At 41.3% G+C, this 21,887-nt stretch overlaps 1 protein-coding gene across 7 annotated transcripts in view; it reads right to left on the bottom strand.

The window, feature by feature from the left end:
* MAST2 (microtubule associated serine/threonine kinase 2) overlaps positions 1–21,887 on the bottom strand; it is a 163,788-nt gene that overhangs the window by 140,941 nt on the left and 960 nt on the right. For 6 of the 7 annotated variants that reach the window (XM_048946857.1, XM_048946858.1, XM_048946856.1 and 3 more), the window contains exons 2-3: positions 8,416–8,563; positions 4,707–4,849 (exon numbers count right to left, since the gene is read on the bottom strand). In XM_048946857.1, the coding sequence (XP_048802814.1) occupies positions 4,707–4,849; positions 8,416–8,563 (291 nt within the window). Of the gene's footprint in view, positions 1–4,706; positions 4,850–8,415; positions 8,564–14,444; positions 14,516–21,887 lie in introns of those variants that run through there. The other variant, XM_048946862.1, reaches the window with a different exon arrangement.

Genomic DNA, 21,887 nt, shown 5'->3' on the forward strand with positions numbered 1-21,887 from the left:
AACCACAAAATAAAAACATCGTATCTTGTTCTTACCTGTCCCAACCACCAATTTTCTGGTAACAGAAAAACAACACTGCAAGCCATGGTATTTTGAAATACAAAACTAATTCATACTCCAGCCAAAAAATATATATATAGAAAAGCCAGATTACTAGCAAGAAGTTACTGCTGAACACAATCCCATGAATAACACTGCAGTGCTTCAGTATCACCAACACTTACCAGCATCTCTAAGAACATTTTAGCAATAGTTTCTTAAATCTTGGGGTTTAATTTCTTTTATTTGCCACATGCCCACCAGCAGATGGCAGAACAGGACTAAAAAAACCTCACGAGGCTTTACAGATATTAACAATTGGTTTCAGCCCTAAAATGAATTTAATGGGAATTATCTAAAACACCTTAAAGGAGTTAAAAAAAAAAAATCTAGAAAATCAACATTGACTATTCTCTCCTCCATCTACTGGGCTTACCTCATCTTGGACACCAACGTTAAGATGCCATGGGGCAAAGTCCCAGTTACCTCACTGCCAGCAGAACTCCTCACTGCCCTGAGGACCACTTGGCCCCTTTCAATGAGTACTGCCAAATCCACAAGGCTTTCAGTAAGTGAGCATTCAGAACAGACACAGCTGAGCAGGGAGCATCACAGGCTCAGTGGTATTCAACACAGGAAGTTCTCTGGTGTAACATCAAGCCCTTGCATGTGAGACTTTCTGTCCTCCAGATTCAAAATCCAAGAGGCTTTTATTTTGATAAATTACTCCTTAATGAACAAAACGGGGGAAGGCAAAGCGACACACTACAACAGCACGGAAAACACAACTGCATCATTTTGTTGATCAGTTTCCCTGTTCAAGGGGCACAGGAAACTTCAGTTGTGTGCAGGGAGAAGTTTAGAAAACCACAGTTTGTAAGAGGAGGAGAAAAAGGCCCAACATTTTTCAGGGAAGTATCACATTTTCCAATGACAGGCTTCTCTCAAGTGTTTTCTCATCACCACAGTTGGCAAAAGTAACACGTGTGGTTTCTTATTCTTGGAACATCTCTAATTTTTCCAAGCACCAGACTGTGAGCAATGCATGAAAGATGTCCCTTCCAACTTGGGATATTCTGTGATTCTATGACTGTAATTCATGGTAGCACACTATCAGATTCCTTCACAAGTGCTTGAGCTGCTCTCTAATAAGATGTTGGTAGGCAAGGGTGCAGAAACCACACGTCAGAAAAGCCTTTCTAATCACAACTGTCAATATCTATTTGACATCAGTGCGGTGCATCAGCAGCACATCCAGAGGTGACACACTGCAGCAGGTCGCCCAAGGAGGCTGTGGATGCCCCATCCTGGAGGCATTCAAGGCCAGGTTGGATGTGGCTCTGGGCAGCCTGGCCTGGTGACCCTGCCTATGGCAGGGGGTTGAAACTAGATGATCGTTGTGGTCCTTTTCAACCCGGGCCATTCTACAATTCCATGATCTTCAACATATAAAGGAAAGGAAACCCACCCTTTGTCCATCCACACACACACACACACACTCCCCAACTCTGGAATATTAATACCTTACAGCATTGAAATAAACTGCTGTTGGCAAAAGCCATTCATTGAGTTTTGTCAAAGTAAGTGTTTGCAATAAAGACCCTCCCAATCTGTCCTCACAAACTTTATCCTTTCTGAAATTAGTAGATCTTGATGCTTTTTATGCTTTTCTTCATAAGGGAATGCATCCTTATTTCCAATGATTCTCTGTCAACCTAAGCATAGGCCAAGTTCTAACTCCTTTCAAGGCACAATGTCTTCAAGCCAGAATTTCAGACAAATGAATCCCCAAACTATTTTCCACATTATCTGTTTCATATATACACACTTTACACACATTTTCCCACCCATCACCATTCTTCCGTTTGGTTTTTACTGCATCTGGGTCTTGAGAGCAGACAATGCCCAAGCATTCTCTCCCTCCCTCCATTTACTTCCTTGGATATCTCAGGGATTTAAAAGTCTTAAATATGGAATAAGAATCACAGGATGTTCCCCACCAAATGTCATTCTACTACAATGAGAGCCATCTGTCTTATAGTAGTGATGAGCTTTGAAGGTCATCCTCCAAAATCCTCACCCACATACTTACAAGGCACAGAGAAACGTTCATCATCTGTCACTCCACAGCACCAATGCTCAGCATTCAGTCTCTGCAGGCTTCCTTCAGTCAAGAATCAACTATGCTGTGCAGACACATTGATCCAGACCATCACACATGCAAAGAGCTGAAAGGTTCTAACAATAAATTGTGCTTACAAAATTTAGCATGTTAAAATGCGATTTCCAGTTCTTGAGCTGTTGCTAATAAGTAATCCAGCTACCACTCTTGTTTCTGAAGTTGCAAACTATTTCCATAGCTACTATCTTCAATTCATTGTTCCACTTTGCAAATACTTTAAATTTGAAGAAAATGCTATTGAAACACAGCAAACAATGTGTTGGATTATTAGTGCTTGGAAGAAAAAACAAAAAATGCTACTGCGTGCCAGCAAAGCCATTTAGCAAAGGAAAACTGATATCTACAGGGCTATGAAGTGGGGACGCAATGCACACAGCTTTGAGCACTGTGCATTCCCAGTACCACACTCCCAGTTTCTCCCTAGCATCCATCTATTGTATTAGTAACAAATAATAAGAGAATTAAATGCTCCAACAATCAGGGCTGGCACATTAAAATGACACTCTGCATTACTGAACCTATTCATCTCCTAATAGAGCTATTCTTCTAAGAAGATTAATTATACTGGCAAGAAACCTTTTGCTGTTCTAATTTGTGAAACATACTTCAATACCACAAGCATATTAAAAGAGCTGCAAACATACAAGCAGCACCAAAATCCCAGGACTCGCTGCATTTAATTAGGAGTTCATCTTATGATCAGCTCTTTATTCATTGCTTCAGAAGCCCATTCCATACAAAAAAAATTCGAGGCTTAATTAACTACAACTGTAATTAACATACAGCCCACCATAAAGTATACAGAACTAGGAAAATGGCCGCAGACTTCAGTTCCTAGCAATAACACAGAGGGACAAACACTGGATTTATAGCAGAATTTGTCTGCTTTCATTAGATAGATTATTATTTTAAAATAAATCATGGACACTGCGTATCATATCAGAGCATTTGATGGACAGCACAAATTCTGCCATGGTAAACTGAGAATACAACTTACTAATATGCAGCATTCAATGCAAACACATCTGCAGCTCACTGAATTGTGCAGAGCTGTTAAATAACAACGTACTACACCAAATTATACAAATGAGAACAGAGCTTTGTTTTAAAGCACAGCTATTTTCATTAACTTGAGCTATAAAGCTTCAAGGCATTTGCCTACCACTAGAGAACAAGTCTGTGCTTTAATGCGTTGTTTTTTTCATCCTTAAGTCCCCATCAGAGAAATACTTCGATGTTCATGTGAGAATTTGTATTTTCTATTCGTACAGTGCAATAAGGACCACTGCTAAGAACAGATATTTGAGGCAAAGACTGATAGAACAGTACCTACTGACAGGCACCAAACTAAAACGTAATACAACTAAATCAAATCAGCACAGTAGCTCACCTAAAAAAATCTAAGTGCTAATATGTCACTGTAAAATCAAAATTAGTTTTAAGCAACACAAATGCATGGCTTTTTTAATTGTAAAGATTTAAGTTTCTTTTCAAACCCACGGTGGTACCAAACTGCCTAGGATTCCCCCCAAAAGTTTGAGGGGTCACAGTCTTAGGGCTAAATATGAGGTACACCCTTTTACTTAAGGAATCGTTGCTTCTCAACAGTCTTACAGAATAAGAGATGTTTACCAAATTACTTACACAGCCCTGGAAGGCAGTGCAACTGACAGACCACTTCTTCATTTCAGTAACACTTGTTACACAGACAAGGCATGGAAATTCAACAGAAAAAGCTTCTAGCTTTGCTTTACATTTACTGTTTATCAACACCTCATGTTGCATATATGACTGCTCACAAGAAGCTGACGGATGCCTTTTCCTACTCCTGTGCTTTTCTTCTCACACTTCAGAATGTAAAATAATTAGAGGAAATAAGGAACATCTGAAAACAAAAGTTATGTTGCTTTTGGTTTGCAGCGAAATCATGACTACAACCAGTTGAATTTCCTTCCCACACAGAATGCTCTGCTCTTAGAGAATGCTAATTGAACAGACGTAGCTTTCTTCAGCATTCTTCATTTCTACCAAACGCCTTTGACAGAAACCATGCAGCAAAGCAGATGTCAGCTCCAGATTTGTCCATTCCATGGACAGTTATCCCTTGCAGCTTCAGCCCCCTAGCTGCTCTCCAGGGAAATAAATCAAGGCAGCTACTCAGAAAGCTGTTTCCCAATTAAAGCTGTTTTAAATGGTCAGGTTCTCATGCTCCCATCTCTCTTTCAGGAATCAGACAGCTTAAGAAGCATCAAGGAGATTCCTCACAAAGAAGTTGTTCTTCACACATACATTTTTTCTCTTTCCAGCTTTTTGTCAAAAAAAAAAAAAAAAAGAATACACTCTCTCTCTAATTCATCTCCAACCTAAAAAAGCGTACGTAACATGAATGAGACATAAAGAGAGGGAGGTAAATAAAGCAAAGCACAGGATCACACTACTTTTGATTTACAACACAAAATCATCAAGTCTACGCAGCCTTACTCACCAGACCAGCAGTAAGTGAAGGAGCAGACTGTCCCAGAGACTGGTTTCTCATGCGGACCAGGTTAGAGGTGTCTCCAGGCGGCTGCCAGATCGTCTGTCCCACTCCACTGTGGACACTATTCGATAAGGGAAGCAGCTGCTTTCCTTTAGAAACAAAAGCAAAATACCATCAACTTGCTCTCAAAAAAATTCCCAATTCCACAATACAATGCAGAAAGCAAATACTGCATGTGGAAAACAACCAGTAAATAGAAAATGGATTCAAAGTTTCAATAAGCTAGAACTCGTAAAACAACGTTACCTGTGAGCTCATTACCTCTGCTAGTATTTTTTTTAAATAGTCTACTTTCATTGTTAGGCAATGGGCAAATTCAAAACCTTTTAGAAACAGACTTCTATCTTTTATGCCTTTCTATACCTCACGCAGCTTAAAAAGGAAACATCATTTGCTGCCAGTTGAACATTTTGCTGCCCTACAGAGAGAATGCTCACACTGCAAAGTCCTTTAAATGCAACTTTAAAAAAATCTGAAGACAATATATTCCTAATTTAAAATATTACCTCTCCTAGATAACCTAGCCAACCAGACAACCCTTTCCCCACCACTGCAACATTCAGCAGCAGATTTCATTCAGCTGTGAACAGAAATCAGTGTATATTTAATCACCGTTTCATTCTGGATCAGGGATCAATATTTTCCAACAGAAAATTCATCGGTCAGCAGCATCACATCATCCCAAAAGCAAAACGTTCTGTCACCTTCCCAAGCCTCCTTTACATCTGATTAATGTAGATGCTTATCTCCCATGCTGTGCACACAGCAGAAGAGCAGCTCCTATCATTGCACAGAGGCTCACGTCATTGCACCTTGCTGCAGGAAGTACAGGAATCAATTAAAAGGATCTGCTCAGTGTATTTTCTCTAGTCAATATAACTCTGTTTTTAAAAGCAACAAACAGTAAATTTCCAGAACAAGAGAGAAGCAAAGTCAAAGTCCTGACTGCACCAAGCCTGAAGTGTCCTCTTACATGCACTGTTATTCACAATAGGAAGACAGAGACTAGTGGTTAAAACACAAGTGAAAAAGTATTTAAATTGGGTTTCCATTCTTAGCTTCCAAATGACCTCCTCTGCAACTCTGGTCAGTCACACTCTGCTTCAGTTTTACAGTCTGCAAAATTTTCCTTAAAATTAAGATTGGCAGACTAAATTAATTTCTATTTGCACAGCCCAGAGATGAAACGCGGGCTGTTGATGGTACACTACCTTAGACATCATCTCCCACACTAAAACAGCGCATGACATTTTAGAGGCACTTATTCACACAGGGCAAAAAGACAGACTGATTCCCTGCCCCTCCCTCCCAGGCCCAGTGAACAGGGCTGCATCTGACAGATGATCACACGCTCAGGTTCTCCGGGAGGAATCGCAGGGGGCCGTAAGGCATTTGCTGCACTCAGTAGCAGGAAGAAGCCTCCATCTTTAACCACACGTACTGCACAAACCCCCCTTTGCAGCAGGCTATTTTTCTGCAAATACTTCACCTGGCTTTAGAATTAAATACAAAATATTACATTCACTAATTAAAGCTGCTACAGTATTTGCAGAACTCAGTGTGGTTATCCACAATTCCATGTGGGGGGTGTGATTTTTCTGTTGTAATTTTGTTTATGTTATTTTTCTGTAAGAACTACAAGCAATGCACCAAGTACACATTAATGGAATGAATCACAGGGAGAGAGATGAAAAGCCCCAGTGCCAGTTAGCAGACACAGCTTATTGGTACCTCACTCTCAGTCCCATTCAAAGCTGCTTACAGCTGCAGGCATGGTTTGTATGGCTTGCTCATTTTCAAGACTACATGTAAATACAGCACTTACTGTTGTCTGCAGAGCTGTAGAACTACAGAAACACACATTGCTGTATTTATCTCAGTAAAGCACTAGCAAAGATACCTCACTACAGCAATTCTAGGCACGGAATTACCTAACTATTCAAAATGCTGGTGCACAAGAACTAGATTAACCTTTAATTCTCTGTAAGACACAGCTGTCAATATTCCCTTTTAGTTCCACAAAGCAGCTAGCATTTAAACAGAACCTTTTCCAGGAAATCAAGGAGCCACCAACTGCACAGCCTGAATTCAAGACAACAGATCTCCACTGAGAGGCAAACTGAACCACGCAGTTTGCATGCACAATCTTCTGTCATCTACAGTCACTATTATTTCTCTGAAACCTGTTTCTCTCATTGAAGTAGAATTGTTTTCACGATGGAGTTTGATGCTAAAGCCTTTTCCTACCATGCCTCAAATCCTATATATGTTCCCAACCTGCATTTAAAATATCTGTCTAAACATGGCAACACTGAGAACTACTGCTGATAGGTGGACGGTGGGACTGGATGATCTTGTAGGTCTTTTCCTCCAACTCGGTGATTCTATGATCTACACTTCATCTACCCAATGGAGTCAAAATACTCTGAATGGAGCTCTTTTCTCCCTCCTGTATCAGGTTATAGCAGACTGAAAAGTCACTAAGATGCAGCAACAAGTTATGGAAGACATTACAATTTCAGACTGAAGATTTACAGAGCATTATATCCAAACAGAAGAATACCCTCCTCATTTTCCCATTTCCTCCTGTTTGCTTTCCCTGGCATACTTCTGTTCAAGAGGAAAAAAAAAGACCACTACTATCTTCAGCCATTGTACTCAGCCAACAGTTACGTAGTTTAACCTCAAACATCAGTGTGTTTATCTTTTTCCAGGTAAAGGAAGGAGAGAATAAGACTGGTTGTATTTTCAATTGTTTAAGTCAAGCCCACGCTGCTGCCAAAATGAAATGTTCGCTTTCTTCCTCTTCTCCTCCCACCTGAGAGTTTCCAGCACTTCTCATTCTTGCTCTAACATGCAAATACTCAAACAGTGAGCCTAATTAGAGAGGAAACGTGCTGAAAGTTAACTGCACAGAACAACAGCATATTTAGGCAGATCAGCCATTTCATTCTAGACTGACCATGCAGCTCTTTATGGTCTCATGCCAACATCACAGACTTTAACACAAGCTTTAAACTATTGTGAAATCTTCTCCCGTCCTGTGCATTAAGACTTTCAGAAAGAAAACTACTGAAATGCTGCTCTCCATTTTTTGACTCATTACCAGATTATGCTCACTGTGTGGTTCTACAGTAGAAACGAACTAAATTCTCTGACAGAACTGACAATTATGTTTAGAAGAGAAATCTTTACACAAACTGAAAAACTATCTTGGTTTTTCAAGCAGCATTCCTGTATTGAATCACAAATGTTTGCTTTAGAACACTTGGATTTAAAAAAAAGCCAACAATTTGAGCATGCTATAAAACTCAGGTTCCTCGTAAGAAACAACACAGAAAAGTAGGTAAGTTTACAGTCAGTGGTGACTTTAAAAGAGACAAGAATGTATCACTGTGTTGCCTGAAGCTCCAACTAGTCCTTTAATTTTGCACATCAAGTTTTAGCTTTTAACTTTTCACTCTGGACAACCTACAGAATTTCACTCCAAATCCACTCTTTTCCTCTCTTTTCTAAGGTTTCTTTCTGCATTTTTCTCATATATAAAATCTTGTATGCCTTCCCAACAAGAAACCATCTCTAGTTTAAAAGAAATAACATAGGAGTATCTCTTAATTCCGATGAATTGTCACATGCTTCCCACCAATTGCCATACCTGACAAAGAACTTGCCAAACTGCCTCTGCGCAGCTTGCAGTCATCTTGGCTCAGCTGCCGATGGAGTTTAGTTTTCCCAGCAGATGAAAAGATGTCAGGATTGCTGAGCTTCCTGCAGCGTAACGGAGCGGACTCTGTTATTGGTTCCTGTACACAGAAAACAAGAAAAAGGTTGTTAGTGACAGTTCAGGTCTCTCTTCTCTGAAAGGCATTAACTGACTACAAGAGAGACCTGATGTTTACTTAAAAAATGTAAGCCCCCCTCTATGTGTCACCAATCTGTGCAGAACACACATCACAAGAGCCCAGTCAAAAATGGTTCCTGAACAGCTACAGCAATTATTTCCTATTACAGGGTGTAGGAAAAGAGACAAATTCTTTTCACAGCACGCAGCAAACCTTCAAGCAAAACAAAAGTAGGGAACAGAAGAGCACTGAACACAACCACAGCTTTTTCCAGCTACATTCAGTGGTTCTGGAGGTGTCACAGTAACTCTCACCGAGTGCCCGAAGAAAAACGACGAGCACAGCTATCATGTATGTGCCTGCAGAGATGCACTTGGGCAGCCTCCCTTCTCTGCAGCTGTGCAGTAAGCTCTGCATATCTTAATGGATTCCTCCACTTTATTATTAATGCCTCTCATTAGCTGCTTCGAGCCAAGCTTACCCATACAAAATCTTATCTGAGGCAGAGAATAAGCTGCAAGCAGTTTCCCTACGTGATACATTACTACGTAGCTTAACATAACTTTAAATCGTGTCTTCTAAATTACGTTTAAATAAGAAAAAAAGTCATCTATCATCAGTGGCTGTTAATTAAGATTTGCAGATCGCAGTCAAAAATCTATTTCTGAAGTCATTAATGCAAATCTATTCAGCCTACAATGTTATGCCTCTAACTGTCAAACGCAGACCAGGACAGCACACTCTAAAAACTTCAAGGTACTTTCTGGAGAGGGAAAAAAGACACAAAGTGGCTTTATGTGAAAAAGAAAGTGTGGATTTGAAATTGAATCATTCTTAGCCTTCCCAAACCCCATCTCTTTCTAGCACAACATAACAGTAACTTCACTGTTTGTCTGGGGAACAAGAACACACCGCTCCACGTTTGCTTTAGAGGTGCACGTTTTATAGATTGAGAGCCACTGCCCTAACACCATTTCTTCCTCTGCTTACCATTAGACATTCAGCTGCCACACCGCCTACACCAAATCAAAAATGAGACCTGGTAACAAAGTAATTCAGCACACTTACCACCAGCTCCTCACCACCTAGCCCTACTCCTATCCTAGCACTGGTAAACTGCTTGGAAGCTGCTTTAATGTCACCTTACAGCTCCCCACACACCACAGAGTAGACGCTTAATTTCTCATTCAGTTCTGAACCTCCCCACAGAGGCACTGAAGACCCTCATTCCCAGAAGCCAATACTTCTGCATTCACTCTACCACGTGTTTCAGCTGCACTTTGGACTAAGCAAAGTGCCTTCAAACTGTGGTCCTTGCAGCCTCCCAGCACACCTCTGAGAGCAACAGAGGCCCAAGGGAGAAAGTCCTTGCTGTCAGAAAGACTATATAATTGCCAAGTATGCTAAAGAAAGGGACCCCAGTCACACACTGCAGGTATATACCTCTTAAACTCATCCAGTAATAATTTTATAAAAAAAAAAAAAAAATCCAGTGTACTGTTCTCAGTTTTCAAAATGCAGAACTAAAAAGCAGCACTTTCAAACTTCAGTTTCAAAGAGACACGCATAACTTTGTCAGAAAAACAAAGAAGAGGGAAAGTTTCAACTCCACAATAGTTGTCTTTCATGAGACTGTAATTTATTTCACATATCCATCAAAATGCAGCTCTGGCATTGCAGTTCACAAATGAAGTATAGCAGTATTACAGTAACAGCCCTAATAAAGCCAACGGGGAAAAAAAAAAACCCACACAAGAAGTGCTCTTCCCATGTCCTTGTCCCAAAGCAAGATGTAATAGGCATGAAGGGCAAAGATCTTAAGCAACATCCCAAATCCATGGTAAGGACAAGTCTTTGCAGTGCTAACGCAGTTTGGTTTCTTGTGGTTCCAGTTCTGTTTCTGGTTACTAAACGGAGCAGTGGCTGAAGCACTCCTTACGTGGCACAAGCTGCCACAATTTTAAGGGCTCTACTTCTACTCTTGAGTTGCAAAAAAGATTTGCAGCTTCAGAAAAATCAGCAAACACCCAACAGAAACACTTTGCTCACAAAGCAAAGTGAAAAGGATTCCTTCAATTTCTTCTCAAAGACAATAGAAAAGATGCGTACGAATTTTCTTTGGCCTTGTGGCTCTTGCCTGAAGACAGAAGTCAGGCTTGAGAAGCGCTTTCCATCCTTTAAAGGGCAGGGCTCTGGGTAAGAGCATCACAATCTTCATTTGCCAGGCTGAGATTATTCCTATCAGTTCTTTCAACAGTACACAAAGATGTTTGTTCACATAACTTGAAGCAGGAAGATACGAAGAAGAGGAAAGGATTTTCTTGAACAGTGAGGAGCCCTGCTTTCTTCACATCAGACACTGCGCACACTTGAACAGAAACTCAGCACAGCTGTGGCACTGGAAAGGCACACATATCTTCTGCTGCTTCCTGACATCTCTCAGTAGGGCTGCATTGTGCTCAGCAAGGAGAATCAGACATTGCAGCAGTAGCTGTAAGACCGAAGACAAGAAACCAGATGTTTCTTCTGGCAGGTAAGAGCATGCAGCACAGCACAGATCCTTCACCTGCAAACAGCACGAGAATGCAGGAAGCGTGGCCATGTTGTGGCCATGCTGTGCTACTTGGTGATCAGCTTCCCTGAACCAACAGATGAAGTGATGAATCACACAGCTGGTGAGACCCAAACAGCAGCAGGCAGACAGTAGGGCAACACACCACTGTAGGGCCTGCACTGAAGCTCTAACGTCACACATTTGTTACGCTTACTCTGTGTTCTAATTCAGAATGTATTTTGGAAGCAGATGATGATGTATGACCATTAACCTTCCTTAAAAGTAAACCTCTAGAAGAAATGAAGAACATTTAGCTTTGACTACTGAACACACAAATCCATAGGCCAAAATGCTTTACCTAGTCACAAATGAAAGGTTTTTCATGGCCAGCAAGCACAATAGCCCAGGGTGAAATGAATTCTCACAAACTGCTGAAAGAAAGAAATGAAAAAGATGACAAGTTTGCCAAAAATACATTAATATGACCCTGTTTTGTAAGGAAGGCAAGAAATCAGTAATGCCAATCAAGTATAACTGAAGACGATTTTTTAAGCAGTAAAAAACTGCTACCATTAAAAACAGAGAAACTTAAAATCAGGTACAGTTTGTCATTAAATAAGAGCCAATTGATTCAGGACTGCGTGCCAGTATCTGAAAAGCATTTTCTTCTCAGCCTTTCCCCTTTGTTTTACATAATAAATGCACACATCCTTAGCAAAACTAGCAAGGATACAGCACCCTGTGCAACAAATCCCACCATCTCCAAAGGTAAATATATAAGCTTTATTCATTACCACTGCGATGTTTTCAGAACATCAGGGAGCTGAGCATTATTGCTGCAGTGACACAGTTACACAGCACACAGCCCTAACTGATGAGTACCTCCAGCTTCTGCCTGCACTCATCCACACTTACAGTGCAGATTACAGAGGAGTGACAAGAAAAACAGCTGAAAGCAAATGGAAATGCATCACAAACTGACACTGTGAGGTACACCCTCATCTCGCTCCTCCGATGGCAAGATTTTTCCCTTGTTAACTCCTCAGGAAACAACTCCAAGGCTTGCTTGATTACAACTAATGAATTGGAAGCTTTCATGTCCTTTCACCAGGGAAGTTCAAGTTGTTAACTTCGGTGCCAAGTGCTCCCAGCTGTAGGAATGCATTCAAAGCCTTCTTAAAAAGCAGAAGTAAATATTTACAACTATGTGCACCATCACACCCTTTTTGAAGATCATTAAGAGGCAGAATCATTTTGTTCCTAACACCACAGCCTGGAAGACAGAGTGATTTGTGATTCAGTTCTATCAGCCTGAACGTTTGGTGCTAACATGGCAATACGCAGCGCCATGATTCACACCACGCGTTTGATCCCACAGCTTAGGAGCTCCGTATGAAGGACAGTGCAGTTATGGAATTCCAGGCCTCAGGTACAATATTGGCTACATTTTCAATCTTCTTCAGAAAATGAATGGCACTTTCCAAAGGAAAAAATGATAGAAGGCTTAAGTTTCAATGCAGCTTCAAACAAAAGTCTCTGTTGGTCTGAGACAGAGCCCTTGAAAACCATCCCAACACAGAGGGGCACAGAGGAAAGAGACCAAACCCAACTGCTGCTGTGGGCCCTCTTTCAAATGAAGCTGCCTGCAGAGAAAGAAGGCAGTAACTCGTGAGTAAACTTGGGCACCAGCAATTCAATTACTACAGATGATGAGTAATGCAATTTTAAGGCCTAACCTTAATTTACTGAACTTATTTAAATAATACAGACTGCACAGGGGAAAATGTTGTATATGTGCTGAAAACAGACAATGATTAATTTTAATGTGTTCTCATCACTAAGGAGGGGCATTGTTTACATCAGGAAAGAAAATGAAATGCTCTTTCTGGTCTGCAAGAGTCTACGCTCCAATCTGCTGGCATCACTATTGTTGCCATGAATAACCTGGAATCTTCTCACTTCTTTGCACAGATGAGAAGCACCTCAATCCACAGCAAACAGAAAAAGCACCATGCAAAGCCTTCCTGAGGAAAATCTCCCTGAAACTCAACAGCAGAGCTGCACATATGATACACGGGGGAAAAAATCATCCTTCGATTACAAGACTGTACATAAAATGACCAATAACCTTAGAACCAAAGGAGACAGGACACTGGAACTGTGGAAATGAAGTTAACCTTCAGATTCTATGATAAACATAGCAAGTACTTAATCCTTACCTTTTCTTAACAGAAATCACATGAAACATCAGGCAAAGATACTGATTCATAATTCTTATCAACACCTGCACACAGAAATTCAGTTTCCACAGTTGGACAAAAGCTCCTCCTCATCAAGTTCCACCCCAAAGAAACAAGAGCCAAATTTTGTTCCAAGGACAAGCTGAGTGTTTCTTCCCTTCTGCTTGAGAACAAAAACAATGCTCGATTGTCAGGTTGTGCACATCAACACGAGTCAAGTTCACACTGAAAGCTCACAGTCAGCAGAGTCTTCAGTGCCTGCTACATTGGCAGAGCAGTGCTGTAAACAGATTCTCCCCATCCTAAAACCAAGGATCAATGCAAGGACCAAAGAACATCCCAATAACTAATTGAATGCATAACTGAGATTTCACAGTCATGTATTTTTGCCATGGTCTCAATGCAGGTTCAGTATCAGTCACTTGACTAATCAGCAGCCTTATCCTTTGTTCTGTGTCACTGCAGCCAACTACACCTAACTGCCTGCTGTCACTGTGTTAACTATCCAGCTCCTGGGTAGGTTCTCCCCTAAAATACTGACCTTCATTTATTTATTTGCACACTTAGCATCAGTTCTGACCACTGGGTTCAAACTTATCCAAACATCACTACACCAGGTGCTTCAATTACTTATTTTGCCTTGATACTGTTAGAAAATGATTATGGTGCTTAACACGTGACAGCACATACTGACAAAAACATTACAGCAAATATTCCTGTAGAGATCATTCACAAAGATGTGTGTTCTGAAAACAAGTCACAGATCAAGTTACAAAACCTCAAACTTCCCACAGTGCACCAGTTACTTCACCACCAATGGGATCAGTGTGCTACCTGCTCCTGGAAACGTAAGCACATCATGCAATGTCTGAAAGCACTGCCTTGCTTTTACATCTCTGAAAATCCACACCAGCTAATTGTCTTCAGAAAACTTTTTGTTGTTGTAACACAACAGAAAGCACAGCAATAGCAGTAAAGCAGCAAGTGAGGATTTGCCCAAATGCAGCAGCAGCTACGGGCACAGAAAGAAAGGAACAAAGCTGCTTACCTCCAGAAGGCCTCAAGTACACAGGGATCTCCAGCAATCCCCCCTGCCTTCACTGCCAGCCCTTAAATGAAGGCTGGGAAGGGCTGGATCCCAGCTCCAACCCTTCCAGCTGCATTGCACACACCTGATCTCCCCTGGGTTGGCCCTGCCTTCCCTCCAGGTGCTCCATCACTGCTTCAGGCCCTGACTCTGCATTTCTGCTGCAGTTGTCAATGTTTTTATTGTATCCATTACAGCATATACCTACATTACGTGCATATAGCATAACAACAAGTATTTATTATGCAATTCTAATAGCAGAAACATTTTTTTCTGGAAATAAACAGTGCATTGTATTTCCACAGAAATAATGGACTCCCATTAACACTAGAGCAATTCCATAATCTTACAAGCAAGACAGCTAGATTTTTTTTTCCAATTACTCTTGGGCTTTCAGCCTTGAGATCCCTTCCCACACTGCACTGTAATCTGTGTTTTTAACAGAACATTTGAAACTAATTTCTTAAAGACTATTAGATTTAGGGTTCATGAGACCTCAGCTTAGTTAGATAGCCTGCTGTCACACAGAAACACAGCCTAGAGAAATAGCAAAGTAGCTAATAGCAAATAGTAAAAAGCGAGCAGGTTTTAAAGCAGGTTTCAAAGGCAATAATACAGCTAATTCAATTAAATAAAGCTTCAGATGTTTTTAATACACTGAGATAGCAGAAAACATCAATTTCCTACAGCCAAAAAGCAACACCTGTCACCATACCCAAAAAAAATAAGAAGTAAAAATGTGTCAGTTCTCTCTGCTCAGCTGAAACAGGTTTTGTAGTGACTTGCAAAAAGACACAGCATTGAGAAGCCAGGGACCCAATTTCTTCCTCCAGCAAGCAGCAGTTTGATCAGGCTTCAAACAGTACCACATCACCACAAGAAAGACACCACAGCATGACATAATCTGATGTGGAAATCAAGCAGTGTAAGACTGTACGACATAGGTGTTATTTGGTTTCTCAAAGCATACAGTCATGAATATTTCCTACACAATCTTTCAGGCTTTTGCAGATGCCTAACCCAAGCCCTGGATCTTCTACTGCTCTGTACCAGTTCATAGTGGTGTATGATGGTAACAACAAATACTCCCACAGCAAATCCATCCCCTTCTGACAGAAGGCTTCTCCTGGCTCACTGATTCGTATGCTCCTCTCAGACAGCAAACACAGGGCGCTGCTGAAGCCAGAGGCAAACCGTCAGCAATGTGAACACCTACATATTCATCATCCCTCCACTCTCACTTAGCTGTTCTAATATGCAAGATATTCGTGTGCCTAAAGCACAAGATTTGCTCTTTTTCTTCACTAGTGACGGAAAATTTAAATCTCACGTGGCCAAGCCAAATCATCTATGCAGAGATGAAACACCTACTTATATATCGATTATAGAAACATATCATAGGTTTTTCCATTAATATTTAACTTTGAGAAACATTATGTTTTTATGGCATAAGACCAGAAAAGAGCCATACGCCCTTTGGCTCTATTTTGCTAACAAACCCATTACAGAATTGGTCACTTGACTCCATTCCCCTTTGCCTGATTTTAGATGAGCCTTTTCCTCAGTGATTTTTTTTCCCTTACTTCTGGACATCAGTAGAAGCACACAGGTGAATTCAGACCAAGCAATACGTTACCAGCAGCTGCCACTGCTGCCTGACCAACATACAAAAAAGCAAAACCCAGACTAACGAAGGCACTGAACAGAGTAGCTGTGGCATCAACATGAATCTGGAGAAGGCAGTGAGGCATACCTACAGAACCGAAGGGGTTTGCTCTTTACCTTCTGTTCTTACTTCCTCAGGAAAATGAAAAGAAAACAGAATCATATACATCACAGGGAGCAGTTCCTTCTTCACTTGCAATGCTCTGGCATCTTCGCTACCTTTTTGGTGCTTTTTTTTAAACCAAGGAAGAAAAGGATCAGTACAAGAAATTAAACTCCAAGCTAAATTAAGAATGCATGTCAATCAAACACAGAAAGAAGATGCACTCTGGATCACCATATCAGAAGCTAAATGGGCCAGAACTTGGTACCTTCTCAGAAAAACAAAATTGTTCTGCCTTCTTACTGAAATTAGAAAAAGAGCTATAAGATGGCAAAGAAAGGAAGAAGGGGAGGGGAAGTCTGAGGTCTAGAAGCAGCAGCTCTGAATTTTTAATGGTAAGTCATAGTGGCAGCTCATGATTTGATAAGTCTTCAGCAATGTCTTCCACAAGTATTTTCTTTAGCTCCTTTGATGAAACAGTCACAGGACAGAGCTGTCTTATAATCAGCCCTAAATAGCAGGAAGACCCCAAAATACGAGGCTGGGAGGATCTCAGATGGTTCCTGATCTCCCAGAACTCAGCGGAAGTCCTCCCCTCTATTGATAAGATGGAGCAAAAATGTAGATGAAACATATTAGGCTATTTTTAATCTATATTTGCCTTTAAGGAATTTCTAATTTGAATACTAAAACCTGCATTCTCATGATAGGTCCATTTGGTTGTTTAACCAAATTCTGAGGAAAAAAACAGAACTTTCACCTTCTTAAATTTCATCCCAGTTTCTGTGCTTTGACACAAAGGCAGAATGCAGAGCATTGTGAGCTGTTAACTGCAGGGCCCACGCTGACAGCACAACAGCAGCTGCAGCAGAGCTCTCAGCAGCAGCCCAAGAAACAGAAGGGTACAGAAAGCTCAGAAGCAAAGCACCAACCATCCCCAGAAAGTTGCTTCTTCACCTATCATGCAAAAGGAACAACTCACAGCAGATATAACCAATGAATCCCAAACTGACAGGCAGTGTATACAGAGCTCATCACAACAGAGGTATTGCCTTCAATAGCCCTGAAGATACCTAGATGGAAAAGAAAAAAAGAGAGCACGAACACTTACTACATTTGAAGCATCATTTCTGAGTAAGACAAAAAAGAAAGATGTCTTCAATTCTCAGGCTTGCCCCACAACAAGGAAAGCATGGTAACAGCTCATCTGCAGCTGTGGAGGCAAAACAAATCTGAATAGGACTCGGAGTTTGGCCAGTTTCTTTCTCCCTGCTGGTTACTGACTGCTTTCCAAAAAAATGAACAGGATGAGAAGACAGTGGAAAAGATACTCTGCTGTTCCCTAAAAGACAACGTGAAAGCGGTAGAGAAGCTTCCTAACTTAATGTTTAAAAGTAGTCTTGGAATGATTTGTGCAAGTTCCTGAAAACAGGCATTAAAAATATCCACGTAGACATTACCAAACTGTCTCCCATATGATACACCCAGCTGTGGCAATGCAATCCCTGGAAATGTAAGAAGACAGATATCAAACAGTTGAGAAGTAACCTGTCTGTGAGCATTGGATATTGGAGGCTGCCAGCGGAATGTTGCCCGCTTTTGGTGCACCCACTCCAAGAACAACTGGGGGAAAAGTGCAAAGAGCTTAAAGCAAAGGAACTCATCGTCTTCTGTTCCAACTGAAGCCAGATTTTACATTTCAAATAGTTAATACATGGAAAATATGTCAGATAATAGAGTTTTTAATGCCTATGCTAGCACAGGCATATTTCCACAGCTGAAAGTTGGATGTCAGACAAAACAAGCTTTGAAATAAGATGTGGTTTAGTTTCCTAACTGCAGGAATAATTAAACATTGGCAGAACTTTCTAGAAGAGGTGACAGATACACCATGATCTAACCTTAAGATAAGATCAATTTCTAAGTTGTTTTAATTTCTCTTTCAGGAAAGCTGCACAGCCCAAGCAAATGGAGGAATCACAACTGATGGCCACAACAACCCACTGTGGCTGCAGGACCTACACAACTACAGTTGCAAAGACAGGAAGAGAAAGGAATACTTCTGCTACACTCTAAAAGTGTGTAGCACTACAGTTCCAAATGACTGTAACATTGAAAGTGTGCAGGCTGAGGAACAGGTAAGGTCTCAACCTCTTTAGCCACGCCAACATGTACAGCTGGAGACAGACAACTGTGCCACAGGAAGGAGCATGGTGATATCAAACTAAACAGGACGGAAGAGGTTTTCCACCTTACTCTATATTCTGTATATAGCTTACCTGCTGGCTTCAACTGAACATCTCCCATACAACGAACACACGTAGCAGAAGAGTCCTGACTGTTAGAACATTTCAGCCCAACTCCTGGTCAGCAGCAGCCGAGTTCAGCTTTATACAAAATCAAGGTTCCACCCAGAACGCTGCCTCTACAACTTGCAGTCCCTCAGCCAATTCATTTCAGTTCAGTTTTCCTCAGTAATCTTAACCATATTCCCCATACAGTACCTGAACTCCGAATGTTTTCTCCATCCATAATTTCCAGAGGCAAAACAATGGTTTTGCTCACTGCCTTTTGCAAGAAGGCCCATCTCTTTTTAAGTCTGATTAACTCAATACTAATGGAAACACTCAGCTGCTGTTTGCTACCCGCCCTCTCCATACCAAACGTGGTCTCATGTACCTTCATCAGAAGCCCCTTGAGTCGTGTCTTCTGAACATTAAATATTCCTCTCTAAGAGAACTTTGATCCTTGACTTCTACTTGAAGTAGAAAACAACCATAAAAGCAACTCTGCCAAGCACTATATTGCATGCAGGATCTCTCATGGCAAATATCACAAAGTATCAAACTATGGAAGCCTGGTATAGAAACAATTTAACGCTTATAATGTTTAAATACTTATTAAATACCATTTAATGCCATGGATGAGGGCAACTGTCATCCATCTCAACCATTGTTAACTTTCACCTCAACTCCATCTTTCTCCTTCAGTGCAGTTGGCAAATACATGAGGATGAAGTTGATCCTTTACAGAAATCCAGGTGGGCTGTGTTTGACAAAGACGCCACCAGGCAATGATACCTAACTGCCATGGGATGAGAAGCACAACTCAATTACTAATTGGCTGATTACCAGATAGGAAATAAGAGGTTGGAGCAAACGGCCTTTCCATAAAAAAGGAGGATTGTTAGCAGAACCCCACGAGGATCTGTTCTGGGATCAATACCTTCAGTATTGTAAAGGAAGACGTAGCAAAGAAGTGTAACATTTACAGCACAGTTTACTCAGTTTTCCAAGGTTGCAGAAGTGATGGCCAAGGATCTGAAGTCAACCTTAACGATAGTTCTTAAGTATCATGATGTAAAACAGCAGATAAGATTAGATGTAGATCAGTGCAGCTATGCAGATGTAATAAAAAAAAAAAAGCACCTGAATTCATATACACAATTATGAACTCTGAACTTAAAAGAGTAAAGAATGAAACGTAGCAAACCCCAACTGTGTTCCTCTGATCCCTGCATCACTGTCTCTAAGAAGAGCTGTAAAAGATGCAAAATAACCAGTAAGGACAATGGAAAGAAGAGAGTCACTTCTTGCAAAACCTCCTCAGCATGTCACACGAGTGATGGATCGGTAAATAAGAGTTATCAGTGCATAAGCAAAACAGAAGAACGTAGATTCTCTTTTTCACCGCTTCTTCCAGTGGTGAAACTACACAAGGATGAAACAAAGGGGTGGGAAATTGAAAAACAAACAAGAGGAGGAGATTTTTCCACTTAGGTCGTGCTTATGCCATACAACACTCAGCTGCAGGATGTTGCGGACACTACAAGTACACACGGCTTCAAACACCGATTGGAGAAACTCACAGAAGAAAAAACCCACTGGGGGCACTAAAAACAAATCTCACCTCTAGTCCCGGAAATCTGAGAGCCACAAATTGCTGGAGGCTGGGAAAGGTATTTCCTCAATACACACTGTGCTCTTCTCTAAGCATCTGCTTTTGGCAGCTCAGAAAGACAGGTTAGCGGGCTCTGTAATGTGACCGAGTACGGCCAGCAGAGCGTTCGTAAGTGAGTCAAAAAGGAAAAAGGGAAAACGTTAACTGTGCGTACGGGCCGGATCTATAAGCACAGCACATTAAGGGATCGGCTGTTGAAAGGCCCAGAAGGTCAGCGCAGCGATTAACTACCATGGTCACAGTCTGATAAGTACTTTTTCCAATGCTGAGAGTAGCTTAGTGTTTCCCAACCACAAACGTGTGAAACTGCATGGTGAACACGCAGCAAAACCTGCCTTCGCCACCAGCAGCTCCCTGCAGCCACGTGCACTGCTGTGGGCCTGGGACACAACAGCTGCTTGAAAGTGGCCCCAAAGGAAAGCTTTGTCTAGTTGCATCGATGGAAATAAAACATCGCTATCTTTTGCATCTCGGAAGGTCTTTCCAGCACCCTCTGCACCAGCAACTCCTGACCTTTACATACTGAGCTGCTGAGATTAAAGACAAGACTCTGCGAGAAGGCTTCTTTGACCTGTTTATTGATGTTGCTCAACACATCCATTTACTGCAAGTTGCTCAGTGCACTTACAGAACCTCTACCACTTCAAATAGAATAAATAAGGGGAGAAAAGATGAGAGGGCATCCTCTAGAGTTTGCGGGGTTCTTGCACAGGCTGACTAGGTTTCCAAATGGTACCTCCCATCACACCAGCTATCTGCCAGAACAGCAATCTGTTCCTACAAGTCAAATCAGCCCTCAGTCAGAGCACCTGAGCTAAGAGCATACTGCCAGTTTCTCCCTTCAATAAGTTTGTGTGTCTCAAACACTGGCACTTCTGAATTTGCAGCCTTTCCTGTTTCACATTAATGCCGTTCTGATGAAGCCTCCTGAGCATTCCACACAACACGATGCAGTGCACTCTGCATACAGTTTGTAAACACTCTAAGTCAACTTCCATGTCAATATCACACCCAGGGTCACAACAATACAGCAAACACCTTGCTGTTGTGTACAGCAGTTCCACCAACCGTTATACGACTGGAGCAGAAGGCTGTCACCTCTTCAGTTTTTACTTATTCCTTTTGTTGGTTGCTCCCAGAGCCCAGTCTGAGAAGAGCCTATATTCAAAAGGCACCCACTAGTCAAAGCTGAAATACCAGCCTGCTATAATTGAAGGCAGCATTTGGTTTTTAAGAATCCTAACAGTTTTTTTTCTTCTGCAACATCAGGACTGATTCTGAGCATGGCAAACTGTGTTCCATCACTGGGGCTTCCAGAGCAGCCTGCCATGGGCACAGCCCTGCAGTAAGCAGAGTCCTGCCAAGCAGCTACATCTGGGGGAGGAAGGCTCACAACTGAACAACTGACAAATGGGGCTTTCAAACACAACTGTAGAGGTATTCCTGTTTCAGCCTGGAGCTACATCTGCCATAACAATGTAAATTTAAGACTCCTCCTCCACCAAAGGTGTCCAAGAATAGGCCTTCATCTTGCTCCAAAAAAAAAAAAAAAAAAAAAAGGCAAAATAAAGCAACGAGGGAATTTTTACTTTTGTGTTAATTTCTTCATCAGTTGCCAACTACATTTTTCAACTGATAAATCTCACCTTTATTTCTCTCCCCTATAAAACCAGGAA

The sequence above is a fragment of the Lagopus muta genome, chromosome 5, assembly GCF_023343835.1.
Source record: "Lagopus muta isolate bLagMut1 chromosome 5, bLagMut1 primary, whole genome shotgun sequence".
Classification (NCBI taxonomy): domain Eukaryota; kingdom Metazoa; phylum Chordata; class Aves; order Galliformes; family Phasianidae; genus Lagopus; species Lagopus muta.